This window comes from Penicillium antarcticum (genome assembly GCF_028974205.1).
Source record: "Penicillium antarcticum strain IBT 31339 chromosome Unknown utg000005l_segment0_segment0, whole genome shotgun sequence".
In the NCBI taxonomy this organism is placed as follows: domain Eukaryota; kingdom Fungi; phylum Ascomycota; class Eurotiomycetes; order Eurotiales; family Aspergillaceae; genus Penicillium; species Penicillium antarcticum.
The window spans coordinates 564,797-581,738 of NW_026695303.1; the positions used below are offsets into that span (position 1 = coordinate 564,797).

Here is a 16,942-nt window from a genome sequence, read left to right on the forward strand (position 1 = left end):
GTGGGTGATCTGCTAACTGTAACTTTGTAACAACGGCGATATGATACAGAATATCTACTAGAATCTCTTTCGGGAAGCTGAGTTGAAAAGGTAGGAAGTATTATTCAAAAATGATATCATATAACACAGGCTCCAAACGGTAAATCGCTTTTATGTTCCGACAAGGCCAGAGACCAAAAACAAATGAAAAGTTTACTCTACATCAACAGCATCGGTGATACAGCCTTGGCTGGCATCGCGAACGGTTCTGTGACGAATTGTTAGCAGAGAGTCCAAAAAAGCGAAAGTGACAAGAAAACTTACCTAGCATATTTGCCAAGGGTACCGCGCATGGTGAGACCAGTCTCAGGGAGGTCGCCAGCAGCCTTGCGGGCCTCCCACTTCTTGCGGCGCTCAGCGATCTCGGTCTCGGAGAGCTCGACATCCAGGATTCGCTTGTTAGCATCAATGGTGATAATGTCACCGTCGTTGACAAGACCGATAGGACCGCCGACCGCGGCTTCGGGCACAATGTGTCCAATGAGGAAACCGTGAGAGCCACCAGAGAAGCGACCGTCGGTAATGAGGGCAGCGGAGTTACCGAGACCGGCACCCATGAGGGCGGATGAGGGCTTGAGCATCTCTGTAACGGTTGTTAGTGACGTCAAAATGGGGTAGAGGGATGATTTTCACGTACCGGGCATACCGGGGCCACCCTTGGGGCCGCAGTAGCGGATGACAACAACGGTCTTCTCATCCTTTTTGATCTCCTCGCGCTCAAGAGCAGCGATGAAGTCGTCCTCGCTGTCGAAGACACGGGCCTTTCCGGTGAAGGACATACCCTCCTTACCGGTGATCTTTCCGACACTACCGCCAGGGGCGAGAGATCCACGGAGAATCTGAATGTGACCAGTCTCCTTGATGGGGTTGGAGAAGGGACGGATGATCTTCTGGTCATCGGGGAAGCCGGGCAGCTTCTCGAGATTCTGGGCCATGGTCTCACCAGTAACGGTCATACCGGAACCATCAATGAGACCTTCCTTGAGGAGGAGCTTCAGGAGAGCAGGGGTACCACCAATGGCGTGGAGGTCAGCCATGACGTACTTGCCGGAGGGCTTGAGGTCAGCCAGGAAGGGAATGCGGTCAGACACGGCCTGGAAGTCGTCGATGGTGAGCTTGATGCCAACGGAGTCGGCAATGGCAATCAAGTGCAGCACAGCGTTGGTAGATCCACCGGTGATATTGACAACAACCATGGCGTTTTCGAAGGCCTGGCGGGTCAGGATGTCGCGAGGGCGGATGTCCTCGGCGAGCAGCTTCTTGATGGCACCACCGGCAGCGAGACACTCGAGGTACTTTGCCTGAGAGTTGGCAGGGTTGGAGGAAGAACCGGGGAGAGTCATACCCATGGTCTCAATGGCGGAGGCCATGGTGTTGGCAGTGTACATACCACCACAGGCACCTTCACCAGGGCAGGCGTGACGGATGACGTCGAAGCGCTGGGGCTCGGTGATCTCCTTGGTGATAAATTGACCGTAGGCCTGGAAAGCGGAAACGATATCGATATCGGCGTTGTTCTGGGTAGCGGCGCAACCGGGCTTGATACTACCACCGTAGACCATCAGACTGGGGCGGTTGACACGGCCCATGGCCATCAGGACACCGGGCATGTTCTTGTCACAACCGGGGATACTGATGTTGGCATCATACCACTGTCCACCCATGACGGTCTCGACGGAATCGGCAATCAGGTCACGACTCTGCAGAGAGTAACGCATACCGGAGGTACCCATACTGATAGCATCACTGACACCGACGGTGTTGAACTGGAAACCAATCAAGTCCTGGTCCTGCACACCCTGGCGAACCTTGTTGTTCAGGTCGAGCAAGTGCATATTACAAGGGTTACCGTTGAACCACACTGACGAAATTCCGACCTGGGCCTTGTTCATGTCCTCCTCCTTGAGACCGACGGCGTATAGCATGGCCTGGGAAGCACCCTGGGACTTGGGCTGGGTGATGTGGCGCGAGACCTTGTTGAGGGCCTTGTCATTCTGGAAACGGGGAATGGTGGTCGACAGAGTCCGACTGAAGAGCAATGCACAAGTTAGCAGCCATTGGACGCAATTGAAGGATGGACTCACGCAGTCGCGGTGGACCGGGTCAAGCTCCGGAGAGCGGCGGGCATGCGCGCCCGAGTCTGAGGCAGCATTGTGATGGATTTAATGATCTAATCCAGAGACAATACCAGATACGATCAATTGAGTCAAGAGTCTGGAGAAGGGAGGGGGAGCAAGAAATAAAAGGCGGGAGCTCAGGAAGGTCGGAGTTCGAGTCCTGCTCCCCGCCCCACCGCCCGGGGCGGCCAATTGTATGCGGCTCGTTGTCATCTGCATAACAGGCATAACCTGCCGAACTCCAAGAATTATATCAAGGCATATTTGGGTGGATCAAGGCTTGATTTGGAGTCAATTCGGCTTATAAAAATTGGAAAGGTTTTGTGACGGCAATTGACATTTCCATGTTGATCTGATAAGCCGAAGTAGGCCTTGCAAAAATGGCTGGATATAGCATGCATTGATGCTTCTGAACAGATGAAGTATTTACAGCTTTATATTTATACTTGACTAACGACAGATCTAGTAGCTCCTTGGTAGCTCAAGTACTTTCTCACTGACAAAGTTCAAAATCATCTCGCGACTGACGGGCGCAATGCGAGGCACAAAGCATTCACGCATATATCTCTCGACATCATACTCCGCAGCATAACCCATACCACCATGGGCCAATACTGCGCGCTCACAAGCTGTAAAAGCAGCTTCAGCAGCCAAATACTTGGCACTGTTGCATGCCACGCCGATGTCCTGGAAAGGAACCGATCCGTCGTTGGTATCATACAGTCGGGCGGCATGGTAAGTGGCCAGCTTTGCGGCTTCCAACTTCATGTATGCGTCAGCCAGAGGATGGGCAACACCTTGGTTTTGACCTATCGGTCGTCCGAATACCACACGGTCCTTCGCGTACTGCGAAGCTTTCTCCAGGGCAACATAGCCCAGTCCGAGAGCCTCGCCTGCGAGAAGACAGCGCTCGGCGTTCATGCCGTGAAGAATGATCTTGAATCCATTGTTTTCACCACCGATTAAGGTGTTAGCAGGAATCTTATAGTTGTCGAAGAACACCTCATTGGCATCGACAGCACATCCACCCATCTTTTTGATTTTACGTAGATCCAGACCAGGGTTCTCCTTGTCGATATCGATACAGAACATGGAGAGACCTTCGGTTATCTTTTTGACCTCTTCCAGGGGTGTAGTCCGAGCCAAGAGGATCATCTTCGATGCGACCTGCGCACAAGTAATCCAAATCTTCTGACCGGTGACGGAGTAGCCATCGTCGGTCTTCTTAGCGAGGGTCTTAAGCTTAAGGGTCTCAAGACCGGTGTTTGGCTCAGTGACACCGAAGCATGTGCGCCATGTGCCATTAATGATATTTGGGATGGTGGTTTCAAGCTGTTCCTTGGTGCCAAACTTGGCCAATGGCTGCGTTGCATACACATTTGCGTGGATTGCTTGAGCGCCGGCAATACCAGCGCCAGATTGTGTGATAGTTTGCATCATCATTGTAGCCTCGGAGATTCCTTTTCGATAATTAGTTATCCTTCCAAACAACTCATTCTTCAAAGGGGGACTATTCACCTAAACCTGCTCCACCGAGGTGTTCGGGTAGAGCAATGCCGAGCCATCCATCCTTCGCCAAAGCAGCATGGAAATCCTTAGGATCTTTTTCTTGTTGATCATGCTCTTGCCAATATGTGTTAGGGAACTTGGAGCAAATGTTTGAAATAGCTTCACGGACTGTGAGCTGTTCCTCTGTAAAACCTGTCATACTCATGATGTCGCGTTGCCCCGATGTGGAGAAAGCTGCACGAGCTTGAGGGGAAGGCGATGTCCGGTATGATGTGACCCGTAAGGGTGCAAGTCGCTGCGACCGCAGAGCCCGTTGAATGTGTGAGCGATACATTGCAATTGTGTTTGGTATGTGAAGAATGTTGAGCATTCGGTTGCAATATATATCCCGTCTTGGGTTGTCATATAGCCGACTCAGGTCTTGGCGTCGGTGACCGGCTGCGGACCCCTCGGTAGTATAGAGATTGTCGTTAAATACTGAACAGCGAGTTCAATCTATGATGGGTCTATTGTTCAGTTGTATTTTATCTCAGCCTCTGCTGATAGTGAGTTTAACACCCGATTTGATATTATGGCACCTGAACAATAGTGTACAACTGTATATCCTTGAAGGACGGACGTTCTGTAAATAAACCAAGTAAATGCTGAGATGCAGTAAAATAGAACAAGGTAACCATGACTTTATTTTTCTAAAAGGCTCCTTTTTTAATACATTTCACGAACATAGATTTGTGCATCAAAAATGGGCTGTGATATGGAAATTTGCTATAAGACACCAATGTTCTTGATTCACCCTGACTAGAAGTCTAAGAATCATCTCTTCCCACATTCAATTCTTTATCTAAGAGTTCGAGTTTGCGGACGACTTGCAACGTGGCATAGTAGCTGAACGGCAAAGAAATGAATCAGGATTGATACTTGACGTAGCAATCAAAGTAGTCGGCAGGCCACTTCTCGCGCCGAACGTGGCACCGGCCAGTGACGCTCCGAAGGAGGTGTTGATCTATAACCATAATGAATCACCTCAGGTGCCACATGCGCCAGAAAACATCTTCTTCTATGGTCATCGCGCTCCAAAAAAGGGCGGTGAATCGCCCATATCATCTTCATTGGAACTGTTTAATCGGGCTCAGCAGGAGATCCCGGATTTCATTGCCGATCTGGCGGAGAAAGGGATTCTCAGCCGGGTTACCTACCAAGCTGAAAGGCAACACCAGGGCGGTTCCACTCTCCGTGACGCATTCGGGAAAGAGATTGAAGATGGGGACGACGAAGAGACTCAAAGAAAGAAAATAGAGGCTCAGATTGCGCGGTATGGGCGAGAGAAACATACGACATGGGAATGGGCTGATGATGGACTTGTTCTCACGCACCGATTACCCGTGATTCGGACCCAGCGCGGGACTAATTTGCCTACTCTTTTCACTGGATTGGCGGCATACTGGAAAAGAGCGCAGAGCGACATTGAAGCGCGTAGGAAGGTAACGCAGCAGCTGTTTGGTGATGGTATGCCTATTCCTGACCAATATCTCGCCAATCTGGCCAAGATTACAGATGATATCCGGGTGTTGCATCGGTGGCAGGAGGGTGATGTCTTGGTTTATGATAACACCATTGCGCAACATGGCCGAGAGCCGTGGGAAGGTGAACAGTCTGATCGAGTTGTTATGGCGGGTTTATTTGATGGAGAGAGTGTGCCTGGGGCCTATGGCTTTGGGGATTGGGCGCAAGTTGTACAAGCGTTGGATTGACATTCAAAATTGAAACTTGATTTCCTGCTGCGCATAATCATGAATTTATGTTCGTTCATCTGTCCATCGGGTATCTACCGTCTAAGATTGTTCTATGCTCGATATTTCGGCGTCATAATTACCATCATCTACTCCTTCACATTGGTATCGAACCCATGCTGCAGCAGGTACACCTTGAGATCCTTGTCCTCCTTCTCCAAGTCCAACTCCCCACTCTCAGGAAGGAAGTAGTAAGCCATCATTCCGAGGATAGCAACACCCCCAGCGAGGTAAAACGTGGAGCTGTTTCCAGCATGGTCCTGCAAGGGAGTGAAACACTGCGTTCCGACAGCAGCACCCGTTCTGCCAAACGCCGTGGCAATACTATATCCCATAGAACGCATGGCAGTCGGGAAAGACTCAGATGAGATAAGTCCAATGGTAGCCCCCGGTCCCATATGGCCAAAAACTTGCAGCAAGCCATACAGAACAACGAATGCGGAAATGTTCTGAGAAAGCTTGGTGTAGGTTCCGCCAATGACAAAACCGAGAACCACGTAGCCTGCGAATCCCGCGATACCAGTCCATCGCCGTCCAATGGCGTTTGTCAACCAAGCTCCGACTATAACACCGGGAACTGGAAGCACGGCTAGAATGACTTGCCAGATGGCTGTAGTTCGCACGTTATGGTCCTTGACAAGTGAGGAAATGATTGTGCTGGACATGATGCTGTTTGGGAAGTTGATGAAGTCGTACAGGAAGAAGGCCAATGATGTTGTCAGTAGTCTCCACCAGTAACGCTTAGCCAGGAGCATGTATAAGCGAAGTGATTTGGGCTGGCGTGTAAGGTTGGAATAGTGGAAGAGTGACGAGTCAACCATAAACATCCGGAGAATGATAATTGCAACCGGAAGAATAGTTGCAATGGAGTAGATAGCGTGGAATGCAACGACGAGATTGTTGTCGCTGGCGATCAGTGTGACCAAGTAGATGATCATCAGGATCGGGCCAGCGGTGGTAGCCATCAGTGTCGTAAATGAAACAAACATTGGACCACGGTATTTTCGCATGATCTGATTAATTAGCATATTGCGAGGAAAAAAAGGGAGAAACACTCGCATCATCCGTTTCTTCAATCCCAGCTGCCGCACTGGGAGGGTATTCACCTCCGACACCGAATCCAGAAATACCGCGAACGATAACGAAATACCACAACATATTGCTCGAGGGGTGCATCTGAAGAGCCAGCGCCGACATCAATGTACCAATGGCAACAAGTGAAGAAGTAAAGAGCAATCCCACCCGTCGCGAGAACATATCAGAGGTGTATCCGAGAGCAACAACACCAAGGATAGCACCGACGAGCAGAGAATTGCTAATCCGGGTCTTCATTTCAGAAGAGTAGCCATCAGCACCGAGCACCTGCTTGAAGATAACATTGGTAGGGTTGGCAAGGGTGTTTTGGAATCCATCACTGAAGTTGGCAATATACTACAAGAGTTAGCAATGTGTCGAGAAACATGATCCTATAACTAACGCAACTAATAATAGTCAGGTTGCTCTGCCACCTGCTAGGCCGATACGAATGAGTTGTAACCTCCTCGACATCCCTGCCGTTGACAACAGTTTCGGACTTGCTCGTCTCGTCTTGTTGGGGAGACGGTGTCCCACTTTCGACGATCGCCATGATCAGAATTTTCAGGAAAAAAATGCACTTGGAAAATTTCTTTCATGCATGCAAGGGAATATGCCATGCTTTATAAGAGATGTCCCGCCAGATAACATTCGGTTGTAGTCCGCCGTGGCCCCACGGCGGAGCAAATGTAATTTTTCTTCCGCGGAGATAAGCATTGTGGATGTGTCAACAGAGTATGGTCCACTTTTGGTCTGAAATGAGATCACGTAGAAAATAGTTGGCTTTAGCTCCGATGTATGTTGAAGACGATGCAGCTTCACTGTCAAGTTCCCCGAAGATGCCCTAATTGCACTTTGTACCCGAGCTCTACTTATATCGCCCCAGTATTGACCGATTTCGCAGGGAAGAAAAATGCGTGAACTAAATGGGTTCAAAGAGCGCCATTGAGAAGGGACATCATCATACCATTTTAACGAAAAAAAAAAAAAAACGGCTTGATATTATAAAACAGTTGTCTTCACGCAGCAGAGACAAGGGAGACGAATTGGTTAAATATTGTCATGAAATCGGAAAAAAGAAATATTGCATCGTTTTAGCAACATAGTGCTCAGGAAAAGGCCGACCAGAAAACCACACATTGAGATCGATGTTTTAAAACGGGATATGTTTCAACCGAGGAGTTTTCTTGTGAATGAATGCTTCCATGAGAAGCTAATAGGGCAGTATACGTGCGTGTTTTTAAGCTTTTCGCATCTATACCTTCCGTCTTTAGAACCAAAATATACCCATATTTGTCCAGTGACACCATTCAGCATCGACAAGTCGTAGTATCGGTGTTCTGGCTCATCGACGGGGCCGGTACTTGTGCATCCGAGACTGTTCTCTTATATGGCATCTGCTACTACAGCGGTATATGGACAAAATGCCACTTGGATAAGATTTTCATCCGAAAACTTCCCCGCAATAAAACTCGATGTCTCTCGATTTGAGCGCGTAAAAAACATAAAGCTCATGCTCACGAATCAACATACCCACTTTCAGTCTTCTCCCCTGGGTCTGGGAATTCTCGGCTCGTCTATATGGCAGTAGTATGCACCCTTGCCAGCGGTGGATATGTGGTTCTTACTGTTGACCACCCACATGACGCCGATATAATTGAGCTTCCAGACGGCAACATGACACATAGAGGTGATCTTCCTGGGCATGTTCCGATGCATGTAATGGCTACTCAGTTACGCTCACTTACATGATCAAGCAGATAAAAATTGAAATTTTAATCCAGCAAATAGGTCAAGTCTCAGGACCTCTCTTTCGTGGAATCATAGTTTGAAGATCGTTCATCCTGCTCCTATTTGACAGAAGGATTGCCAGGAAAAATTGGTATGGGGATATTGTCGCCTGTGGGTATTTGATGGGAGGAGCGACTGCGTCTTGTATAATGCTAAGTGATGAACGTATACAAGGGGGTGCAAATCTTAATGGTCGACTTGGTAGAAATGCCCCCAGTCAGGGACTGAACCACTTCTACTGCTTGGACGAGTCGACCATCATTCCGAGTATCCATCTTGGGCTTCATTCTGGCAGGTTCTACGGGGCAAAAAAGCAGAGTTGGCCCTGGCTGGAGCTACTCATAGGTCCTTTACCGATTCCACCTTTTCTTGTTGACGCTTTGCAGTTCTCAAGACAACATCAGGCACTACTTGATCCGATACCTGCGGAAACTACAGGTGCAGAGGTGCAGAATGTGATTGCATATATCTTAAATGGAAGCGGATTGACCTTTGTCAAGTCTTGTGGGGACTAATGAGATACAAATTTTACTTGGTGCATTTTCTGTACGCGGCCAAGAAGACGAGTACTTTTCAAACTGAAGATGGAACACACTATACATAGGCCGTGATTGTATTATAATGACTGCAACCTTCAGCCATTCAGCAAGCAGGCTGATAAAGAGGTATTCCTTTTGCTACTGCGGGTGTTCGTTCTCATAAAAAGGCCGCAAGATTCCAACAATTTCATCATGACCCCATTCTTCAGCAGTCTCCAACGGGTCTGGATCTGAAATAGTCCCTGCCGTGCCCACGTGCTGGAAAGGGATTTGCTTGAGCAAGGTTTTGACAACCTGAGTTCGTCCTTCTTTACAAGCGACAACTAAGGCCCTCCACACATGATCCATCTTATTTTGATCTGACTCTGCTCTACTCCCCAACAGTAATTCCAGGATTGCCTCATTCCCGCGCTCGGCTGCAAAAGACAGAGGAGGAAATTCACAGATCTCATATGATCCAGAGTATGGATCCGCGCCCTTCTCAAGAAGCAGCTTGACGAATTCCAAATTGCCCTGGTCAATGGCGTGCATCAAGGGTGAGTCCTCCAAGTCTTCATCAAGCAAGGCTCCTTTTTCAACCAGTAATAGCAATGTCGATATATCTCCATTGTCAGATGCGTATGAGACAGGACTTGGCGTGCCCCCGAAATTTGGGTCTGCCCCTGCATTCAAGAGCAAAGATACAACCAATTCATGCCCGACACAGGCTGCAGCTCCCAAAGGCGTTGATCCAGAATCATCTTGGACGTCAATGTTGACGTCGTTGGCTATCAGAATCCGGACGACCTCAGCATGTCCCGCTTCTGCAGCCTCGAGGAGCGGAGGTCGACCCAACTCATCCACAGCTTCTAAATTAACATTTGACTCAAGCAAGATCTTCACCACGTCTGACAAGCCATGCTGTGCAGCACTTGAAAGAAGTGTCACCCCATCTTGGTCAGTAAAGTTGAGATTTGCACCTTGCTGGATTAAAAACAGGGCATCCTCTTCTCGGCCACTTTTTATCGCCCACGAGACGATCTCTCCGCCTTGGTTCTTTTGCCAGTCAAAATCAGGGTAGACAGTTTGAAAGAGTGTTTGCAACTCATCAAGCCTAGCAGACCGAGCTGGGGTAGGGTATGGAATTAAGCCATACCCAATCTCCGGGGGCGAAACGTCTTCCAGAATACCAATAACTTCGTCATGCCCCTGTTTGATAGCCCACAGAAAAGGTGTTCGGTGGTAGTCCATATCCTTCATCTCTGTGCTCGCATTCCATAACAAACACAATTGGACAACATTTGCATGGCCATTCATTGCGGCCCACGACATCGGGGTTCGATGGCGATTGTCCGGTAGGTCCACTGCGGCATTGTTTCTCAACAACATCTCGACAACATCCGCATAACCTCTCTCTGCAGCCCATGAAAGCGCCGTCCGACCGTATCGCCAGTCTTGAACGTCTATTTCAGCACCCGCTATCAGTAAAGATTTGATGATCAAATCCGACCCGGATTTGGCAGCAAATATGAGAGGCGTGTGGCCAGAGAAATCGCGATTCTCGACATGGGCACCTGCTGCTAACAGGCAATCGGTCACATCCTTGTTTCCACTGGCTGCAGCCTGGGACAGGGGCGTTCGAGTTTGGTGATCCTTCGCATTGACACTGACATTCCATTCAAGGAGAAGTTGAACAGTATCCCTGTGACCGTGCATGGCTGCCCAAGTCAATACCGTTCGTCCATACTGCAGATCACGAGAGTCCACGTTTTGTCCTTTGTTTAATCCTTCTCTGACTTTTGCTGTATGTCCATCTTTTGCAGCGACCAGAAAGGGGTCGTCAGAAGGCAGTAGCACGATCGGCATGATGGCTCCGAATAGTTTAATGTAAGCACACTTTGGCGTCAACGAGGACAAAAAAAACCTGCTTGGCCTATAGACGGCGGCAAATTTAAAATTTATATCCTCGTGGAACTACCACCTAAGTTGCCTGACAGAGACATGACATGCCAGAGTTGACCCAAGAAGAGAATGTTGCTAGGATTAAAAACCGTTTTCCAAGTTTCAGAACGCCACCAGTAAAGAATGTGATATCACAAACATGACTTCGGCATTTGTCCCATGAGGTCAGATCCTGTATCTTGATCCGAGACCCAGGAAAAGTTATTAGAGTCTTGCAATTGAACTATAGCTAACACTCCGCATGTCCTAATATTGCAATCATGCAAAACGGTGAAGACGATCTTGCACTCAACTGTACAAGGGTTTCAATGCCAGGGAGCTAACTCAATATCTTACATATGTTAAAGGCTTGGCGGTGGGGCAATTAAGTGGCTACTAGTTCGGCCAATTTTGATAATGACCGTATCAAGTAGGTCCGTCATGGGGAGGACTTCTTAAGTTGGAGGTTCTTACAGTCGATTGAAATGTCCGTAGGTTGACTACGATAGCTTGCTTTACTATGAGAAGAGTTCTACCAAGACCTCTTCCACTACAAGCTTACTAGAGACAAAGAAAAACCTACAAATCTCCGACATATTCCCGAACGCCGAAGCTGAGCCTCAGTTTCTCGATTCCCTACCTTGTTTCTGGAGCTCTTGTCCCACTTTGATTGTTCTATCTCCGAGGAATTATCCCGAGCTCTACACATGATGAGGACCTACATATACACAAGCCATCAGCGTCGCTTCAGCTCAAACTCATTTACCAACATGATTCATTACTCCAAGGAGACATCCAACGGAATTAAGATAATTTGTTCTTCGGGTCTCTCATTCACAACAAACCGTAAAACGAAAGAAAGTGTTAACTTCACCTATCACCTCAAAACCCATTTACATAGCAAACGAAGGGGAATTCGAATATCCGATCCTCACCCACGACAGTACACTAGGAGGCTCCGGGCTCCCTCATTTCCCCGATATGTACACAACATGAAGTGGGGGAAAGAGGGAGAATACAAGTCGTGTGATGATAGTTCTGTTTCCTTCGAGGACTCATGCAAATTTGCTGATGCCGATAACGACACTGACACACCTATGGGTACAGGCTACCCATACCCTCGGCCTATGAGAGGCCAATAATAGGGCCCCCCATCCGCGATGAATACTTGGCAACTTTTTCTTCTCATGATAATTCAAGTGGCTAACCCGTTTCTTGAGAAAAAGTGATCACTATACATGGAATGTTTCATTTTGTAATTGGATAATATGAAAAGAATAATATCTGCCCATCGCAATGTATCAGGGGATTCGTTGATATATTCTAACCCCCATTTGGGCAACTCCCGGAGAGCTTCGGCCTATCAAGGACAATATGAAAGAGAAAACAATGCTCTGGAGGATTCTGCGAGTTAAACGGTTAAAATGAACAACTGTGCCCTATGGGTAAGACAGCCTGATTCCTGGCGATATCGCGAAGCCTTAATATACACTTACCCCTTACTCCTTCTCACCTGACTCTCAATAATAGCAATTGTAGTCAAACAAACCATCAACTCCCACTTCGTGGTCTCTTCATCGCCGGGTGAGTCAGGATCTTGGCCGGCATTTACAGTCGATGCGATAAACAAGCTGCCATCCTTCATCTTCCAAGTATTGCTTCCTATCCACGTCGCTAAGAGCCGCCCATTTTCTTCATCAACGCCTCCGACACGAAGTTCCATGGTTTTCAGTCTTCCTAGTGAGCGATACGATTTCCGCCATGTATATGTCGTTCTCGTTGCCCCGGTTCCGAAGTCGAAATAGTACACCTTGTGGCTATATTTTTCGGGTCGCTCCAATCTTTCCCATATCATCTCGTTGCCTTCTATCTCTCCAGCTGGATTGCCAACCCCGATAGTAAAACCTCGACGGTGCATTTTCGCAACACCTAGGACTTCTTCGACTTTGGAGTGTCCTTGGTGAAGTATAAGGTCGAATTTGTGCTTTGAGAAAGTCTCATGAGTCTCGATGTAGTATGCTGAGTTTTCCTGAGAGCCGGGCCTTGTGATGCAGTATGTTTGAGGTTTTCCTTTGGACACGAGCTCGTAGGAAAGCTCTTGGTCGGTAGTTGTTGACATTGGGGATATAGGGTAATTGAGATGACGGAGAGGGGAATCTGACTCCTTTGAGAATAGTGTGAGCACACTACATCTAAAGAACAAGGCCAAGGGCTGTGCTGGCTCTATCATATTAAACTACATCATCACGTGGGCGTTGAAAGCGAGGCTTTAAACAAGGTGGGCGCTAAACCAAATATGGCCAAAGACCGCGAACGCTGATTTCGTGTTTCTTCTCAGTAAATGACTGACGAAGGCGAGTCGCATAATTTCTGGTGATGTTATCTATAGAGTGTATACATATTTCGTGTGGACCTGTGTAGAAGTGATGCAAATCCCGTGCGATCCAGAAAGCGTTGAATGCCACCTAATCCAGGCCACAACGCCAAGCGAGGACAAGTGGGACCTGAGCCTCGCCCTGACCTCCCGCAAATACAACACACCAGCACATCTTGAAGAGCCACAAAGATTGGGGCGGTTACACTGTATTTTCCATTTAATTATTGTAAAGTGTTGCATGTCAAGACCGTGCTGCTTTCAACCACTTTTCCCAACACAAATCCCACCAACAGAGGCACCTCGCAATGGGCGCATCCAACTCCACACCCCAAACAGTCGTCTCCGTGAATGACGCAATATCAGCAGCAGTTGGCCAAGATGATACGTACTATCCAAGGCACTCGGAAGATGCAGTCGCAGCTCTTAACATTCTTCGACATCGACTACCGTCCGAACTCGTCTTACAGGTGCTAGAATACGCCCAATACTGGATTCGCTCTGAAGTCTACAGAAACGACAGATTAGCCTTCACAGAGAATGACTGTCGAGATAGAACTCCCTATCTGACATCGAGACGTATTCAGGGCAATCGATTCCCAGTTCGGGAGATCAAAATTGATATCTGGAGTCATGACCAGGGATGGAGTAGTTACCGTGAGGATTATGGTACCTACCGAAATTCCTGGACGTGGTTTGAGCTTGGTATTCAAAGGACAGATGACAGAGATGATCTGACCCAAGGAGAGGAGCTTCGCCTGGTGACGAATATACATGCATCGAAAGACGCAAAGCATCATCAGATCATTTACCGGGATGATCAAAACCTGCACTGGTTGAGCAATCTCCAGGCTGGGGATCGAATTTCAATAATACCCCGGGCGCGTTTTCCTGGATGGAAGAATTTTGTGGATGAGGCTTCTATTGAGATTTATACTGATCCAATTTTGTGATCTTCTGTTGATTTTGCACACGAAGTGAATACATAGCCCTCCCTCACAGTATAATTTATGTGAACAACTTTTAGCCTCTCTACTGATGTCGATAGAGATACCAGTGCGTGTACCCAGATCAAGACAGTCCTTCTTTACAGTAGAGCCCCAGAGCTTACGCAACGATCGATTCCGATGGAATCGAATGCATTGCAGATCAGGTGAAGGGTTCTTCCATTCATCAAGTCAGCGCCAAAGCAGCTGGAGTAGATCTGAACCTGTCCATTGAAATTGTTCGCAGTCCATGATATCGGCCGTGATTATAAGCCATTTTATGCTTGTTGGTAGCGCATCCTCGATACGAACCGAGTAGGGCCCACCTTGAGAGAACCCAACCCAGAAAGGCAATCGGACCCCCAGAACTAGCAAGACTTTGAGATTGATGAATTATAGATGCCATGATTATATGTTTGCCGGTGCTTGCTTTACTTTCTAGGCGATGAAGTTCCAAATTAAAAATAGGTATCATCATTGATGATTATCAGACGGACTTCTACACCCCAACCTCACTTAGGGCCACAGAGACAAAGTTACTATATTCACACTCCTGTATCACATTTTTGCAAGCAATCCACTCCGTAAAAACGGAATATTAACCCCAATTACGGTTCCATCTGTCTTGTTGACTTTGAAGACAATGCGGTCAAGAGCTTTTCCACCATAGTAAAGCCAGTCGACAGTCTGCCAAGAGGAACACATATTCGACAGTTTTCCCTGTCCTGGTAGATCAGAAATAGCAGCATTGTCAGAAGGTACGATATCAAAGCTGATCCGCCAGTCTTGATAGACCACGTCATTTTGGTTCTCGACCGGTCGTTCAATTTCAGTAGGATATATGCGCATATCGGGATTCAAAATACCAACTTGGGGCAAGAGCGAGGCCCAGATCTTTTGAATACCTTTCAGTATATCAGATCCACTTCTTGACAAAGATTCTAGCTTGATGCCTGTTCCATTATCCATAGATAGTACCAACTTGGGCGAGAATTCAGGATCAGCTGTTTCCGTGCTGATGGAAAACACTGGCGTATAAGTCCCGGTATATCTTTCTGCCTGTCGACGAGCTTCCGCGTCAACCGCGGGGATTAAGGCTGAGATGATGGCTTCGTTTAGGATTGACGCAGTTGGCGCTTCTCTGGGGCCGGCTGTTAGAACAATAAAGCCAACCCCATACTGGTCGACAACCGAGAACTGGGACACATAGCCCTGTGCTCCGCCACTTTTCGCAAAGATGTCCACTGTATGTGGATTATTGGGAACTAGATTCTCTGTTCTCTGTATTTCCCATGGCCGACCAACTAGATTGTTGATTGAAGACGTCATTGATTGCGGCTTAAGCCATTGTCGGACTTGGTCTGGGGTACCAAGAATGGTGTAGTCTAAGATGCTTCTCATCAAGATCGATAGATCACCCAGAGAAGAATAGAGTCCGCCACCCCTAGCTCTTGGTTAGCTTAGAAAATAAATGACTGGATCGGATGTAATTCGTACGGGGCATTGGCTCCATAATCCGCTCCCCATCCTTGCTCTCCGGCAGGTAGAGGAGGGATGACTGCTTGGTCATATACCCCAGGAGAGACGCCCGTATTTTTCATACCAAGCGGCTCGATGATTGTTTCATTCAATAAGTGGCTGTAGGCTTTGTCTGTTTCAGCGTCCAAGGCCAAACCGAGTAATGTGAAGGCCACAGAAGAGTAAACTGGCTGGCTATAGGGCAGCTCCACAGGCAGCGCGCTACTCATCATCTTGAGTATCTCTGATCGAATGTCAGTTAATCCGCAATTATTCTCTGTCACAGTAGATTCATACGTGTTTCATCGCATGCGCGGTTAAGGCCAGTTACCCCACATTCGGGGTAGCTTGCATTGCTAAGAACTGGGAACCCGAGCTGCTCGTAGACTGAGTGTAAAGAATAGTAGTCGAATGAGGAAGCTAGCACAATTCAAGTCAGCAAAGTCTAGGTTGATGATACAAACCAACATACGAAGATTCGAAGGTATTCCTGCGAGATGATTGGATAAAGCGGATAGTGTGATGTTGTCCCACTGGATCAATGACTGGGATCCCTGAAGAGTTGGCAAGTATTTGGTTATAGGATCATCCAAGTTGATGTTTGACTTCAGCAACAAGATGTCCGTGAATAATTTGGATACTGATCCAATCAAATACTGCGAGTTCTCATCGACGATTTTCGTTCCATTGATGTTATTCTTCCCAAGGTGATGATATGACCAAACAAGGCCATCTTTTGTAGAACTGGTGTCCTTTCCTCGCTGAGAGATGAATCCTAATGAGAACGACGTCTTGTCCACGTCAAACCCAGCCTTAATCTTGCCTGCTAGAGCTTTGTCAAGGCTCTTACTCAGACTAGCCGTTGCATTCTGAATAATCTTGGCATTTGCCAGATTAGTCGGACGCGGCAAAAGTGGCCCATATGGCACGCAGCCGGTCCATGAGGAGAGAGGTGGTGGTGATTGAATTGCATCTGCGACGCATAAGAGGGCACAGACTAATGTAAAGATGATGGTCGATGTTGAAATAGAATGCATGATGGTTGTTTCATAGCACTTGCAGTACCATGTGCAAGAGTTCGACGAGAGCCCTTCTTATAGAGAAGCAGACTGATCATATAGTCTCGCATGTATGATGCAACCTTCCATGTTCATGCAGTTCGTATTCGCTTGCCGATCATTCTCGATCAGGTTAGCCTTGCTAGTCCCGAGATTCAGGCAGTCAGGTGTCAGCCAGACACGTGACAAATATTCACGTGCCTGGTAGTGGAGCCTTCCCAATTGGG

General features: G+C 47.8%; 8 protein-coding genes across 8 annotated transcripts; 2 read left to right on the top strand and 6 right to left on the bottom strand.

Annotated features, from left to right (window-relative positions):
* Window positions 1–192: 192 nt before the first annotated feature.
* Window positions 193–2,191, bottom strand: ilv3 (dihydroxy-acid dehydratase ILV3; the record flags this gene model as incomplete). Its single annotated transcript, XM_058462935.1, has 4 exons — window positions 193–247; window positions 304–622; window positions 677–2,067; window positions 2,124–2,191. 4 exons carry the CDS (start codon window positions 2,189–2,191, stop codon window positions 193–195), a joined length of 1,833 nt encoding a protein of 610 aa, XP_058319413.1.
* A 427-nt stretch (window positions 2,192–2,618) lies between these two features.
* N7508_004870 (acyl-CoA dehydrogenase family protein) lies at window positions 2,619–3,999 on the bottom strand (the record flags this gene model as incomplete). The annotated part of the gene is made up of 2 exons (XM_058462936.1): window positions 2,619–3,616; window positions 3,675–3,999. 2 exons carry the CDS (start codon window positions 3,997–3,999, stop codon window positions 2,619–2,621), a joined length of 1,323 nt encoding a protein of 440 aa, XP_058319414.1.
* A 408-nt stretch (window positions 4,000–4,407) lies between these two features.
* On the top strand, window positions 4,408–5,416 carry N7508_004871 (uncharacterized protein; the record flags this gene model as incomplete). The annotated part of the gene is made up of 2 exons (XM_058462937.1): window positions 4,408–4,414; window positions 4,593–5,416. The coding sequence occupies 2 exons, from the start codon at window positions 4,408–4,410 to the stop codon at window positions 5,414–5,416; spliced, it is 831 nt and encodes a 276-aa protein (XP_058319415.1).
* A 128-nt stretch (window positions 5,417–5,544) lies between these two features.
* On the bottom strand, window positions 5,545–7,082 carry N7508_004872 (uncharacterized protein; the record flags this gene model as incomplete). The annotated part of the gene is made up of 3 exons (XM_058462938.1): window positions 5,545–6,468; window positions 6,509–6,886; window positions 6,933–7,082. 3 exons carry the CDS (start codon window positions 7,080–7,082, stop codon window positions 5,545–5,547), a joined length of 1,452 nt encoding a protein of 483 aa, XP_058319416.1.
* Window positions 7,083–8,997: 1,915 nt separating this feature from the next.
* On the bottom strand, window positions 8,998–10,704 carry N7508_004873 (ankyrin repeat domain-containing protein; the record flags this gene model as incomplete). Its single annotated transcript, XM_058462939.1, has 1 exon — window positions 8,998–10,704. One exon carries the CDS (start codon window positions 10,702–10,704, stop codon window positions 8,998–9,000), a length of 1,707 nt encoding a protein of 568 aa, XP_058319417.1.
* A 1,567-nt stretch (window positions 10,705–12,271) lies between these two features.
* Window positions 12,272–12,898, bottom strand: N7508_004874 (uncharacterized protein; the record flags this gene model as incomplete). Its single annotated transcript, XM_058462940.1, has 1 exon — window positions 12,272–12,898. One exon carries the CDS (start codon window positions 12,896–12,898, stop codon window positions 12,272–12,274), a length of 627 nt encoding a protein of 208 aa, XP_058319418.1.
* A 563-nt stretch (window positions 12,899–13,461) lies between these two features.
* Window positions 13,462–14,106, top strand: N7508_004875 (uncharacterized protein; the record flags this gene model as incomplete). Its single annotated transcript, XM_058462941.1, has 1 exon — window positions 13,462–14,106. The coding sequence occupies one exon, from the start codon at window positions 13,462–13,464 to the stop codon at window positions 14,104–14,106; it is 645 nt and encodes a 214-aa protein (XP_058319419.1).
* Window positions 14,107–14,697: 591 nt separating this feature from the next.
* Window positions 14,698–16,694, bottom strand: N7508_004876 (serine hydrolase domain-containing protein; the record flags this gene model as incomplete). The annotated part of the gene is made up of 4 exons (XM_058462942.1): window positions 14,698–15,583; window positions 15,637–15,901; window positions 15,955–16,077; window positions 16,130–16,694. 4 exons carry the CDS (start codon window positions 16,692–16,694, stop codon window positions 14,698–14,700), a joined length of 1,839 nt encoding a protein of 612 aa, XP_058319420.1.
* Between the last annotated feature and the right edge of the window lie 248 nt (window positions 16,695–16,942).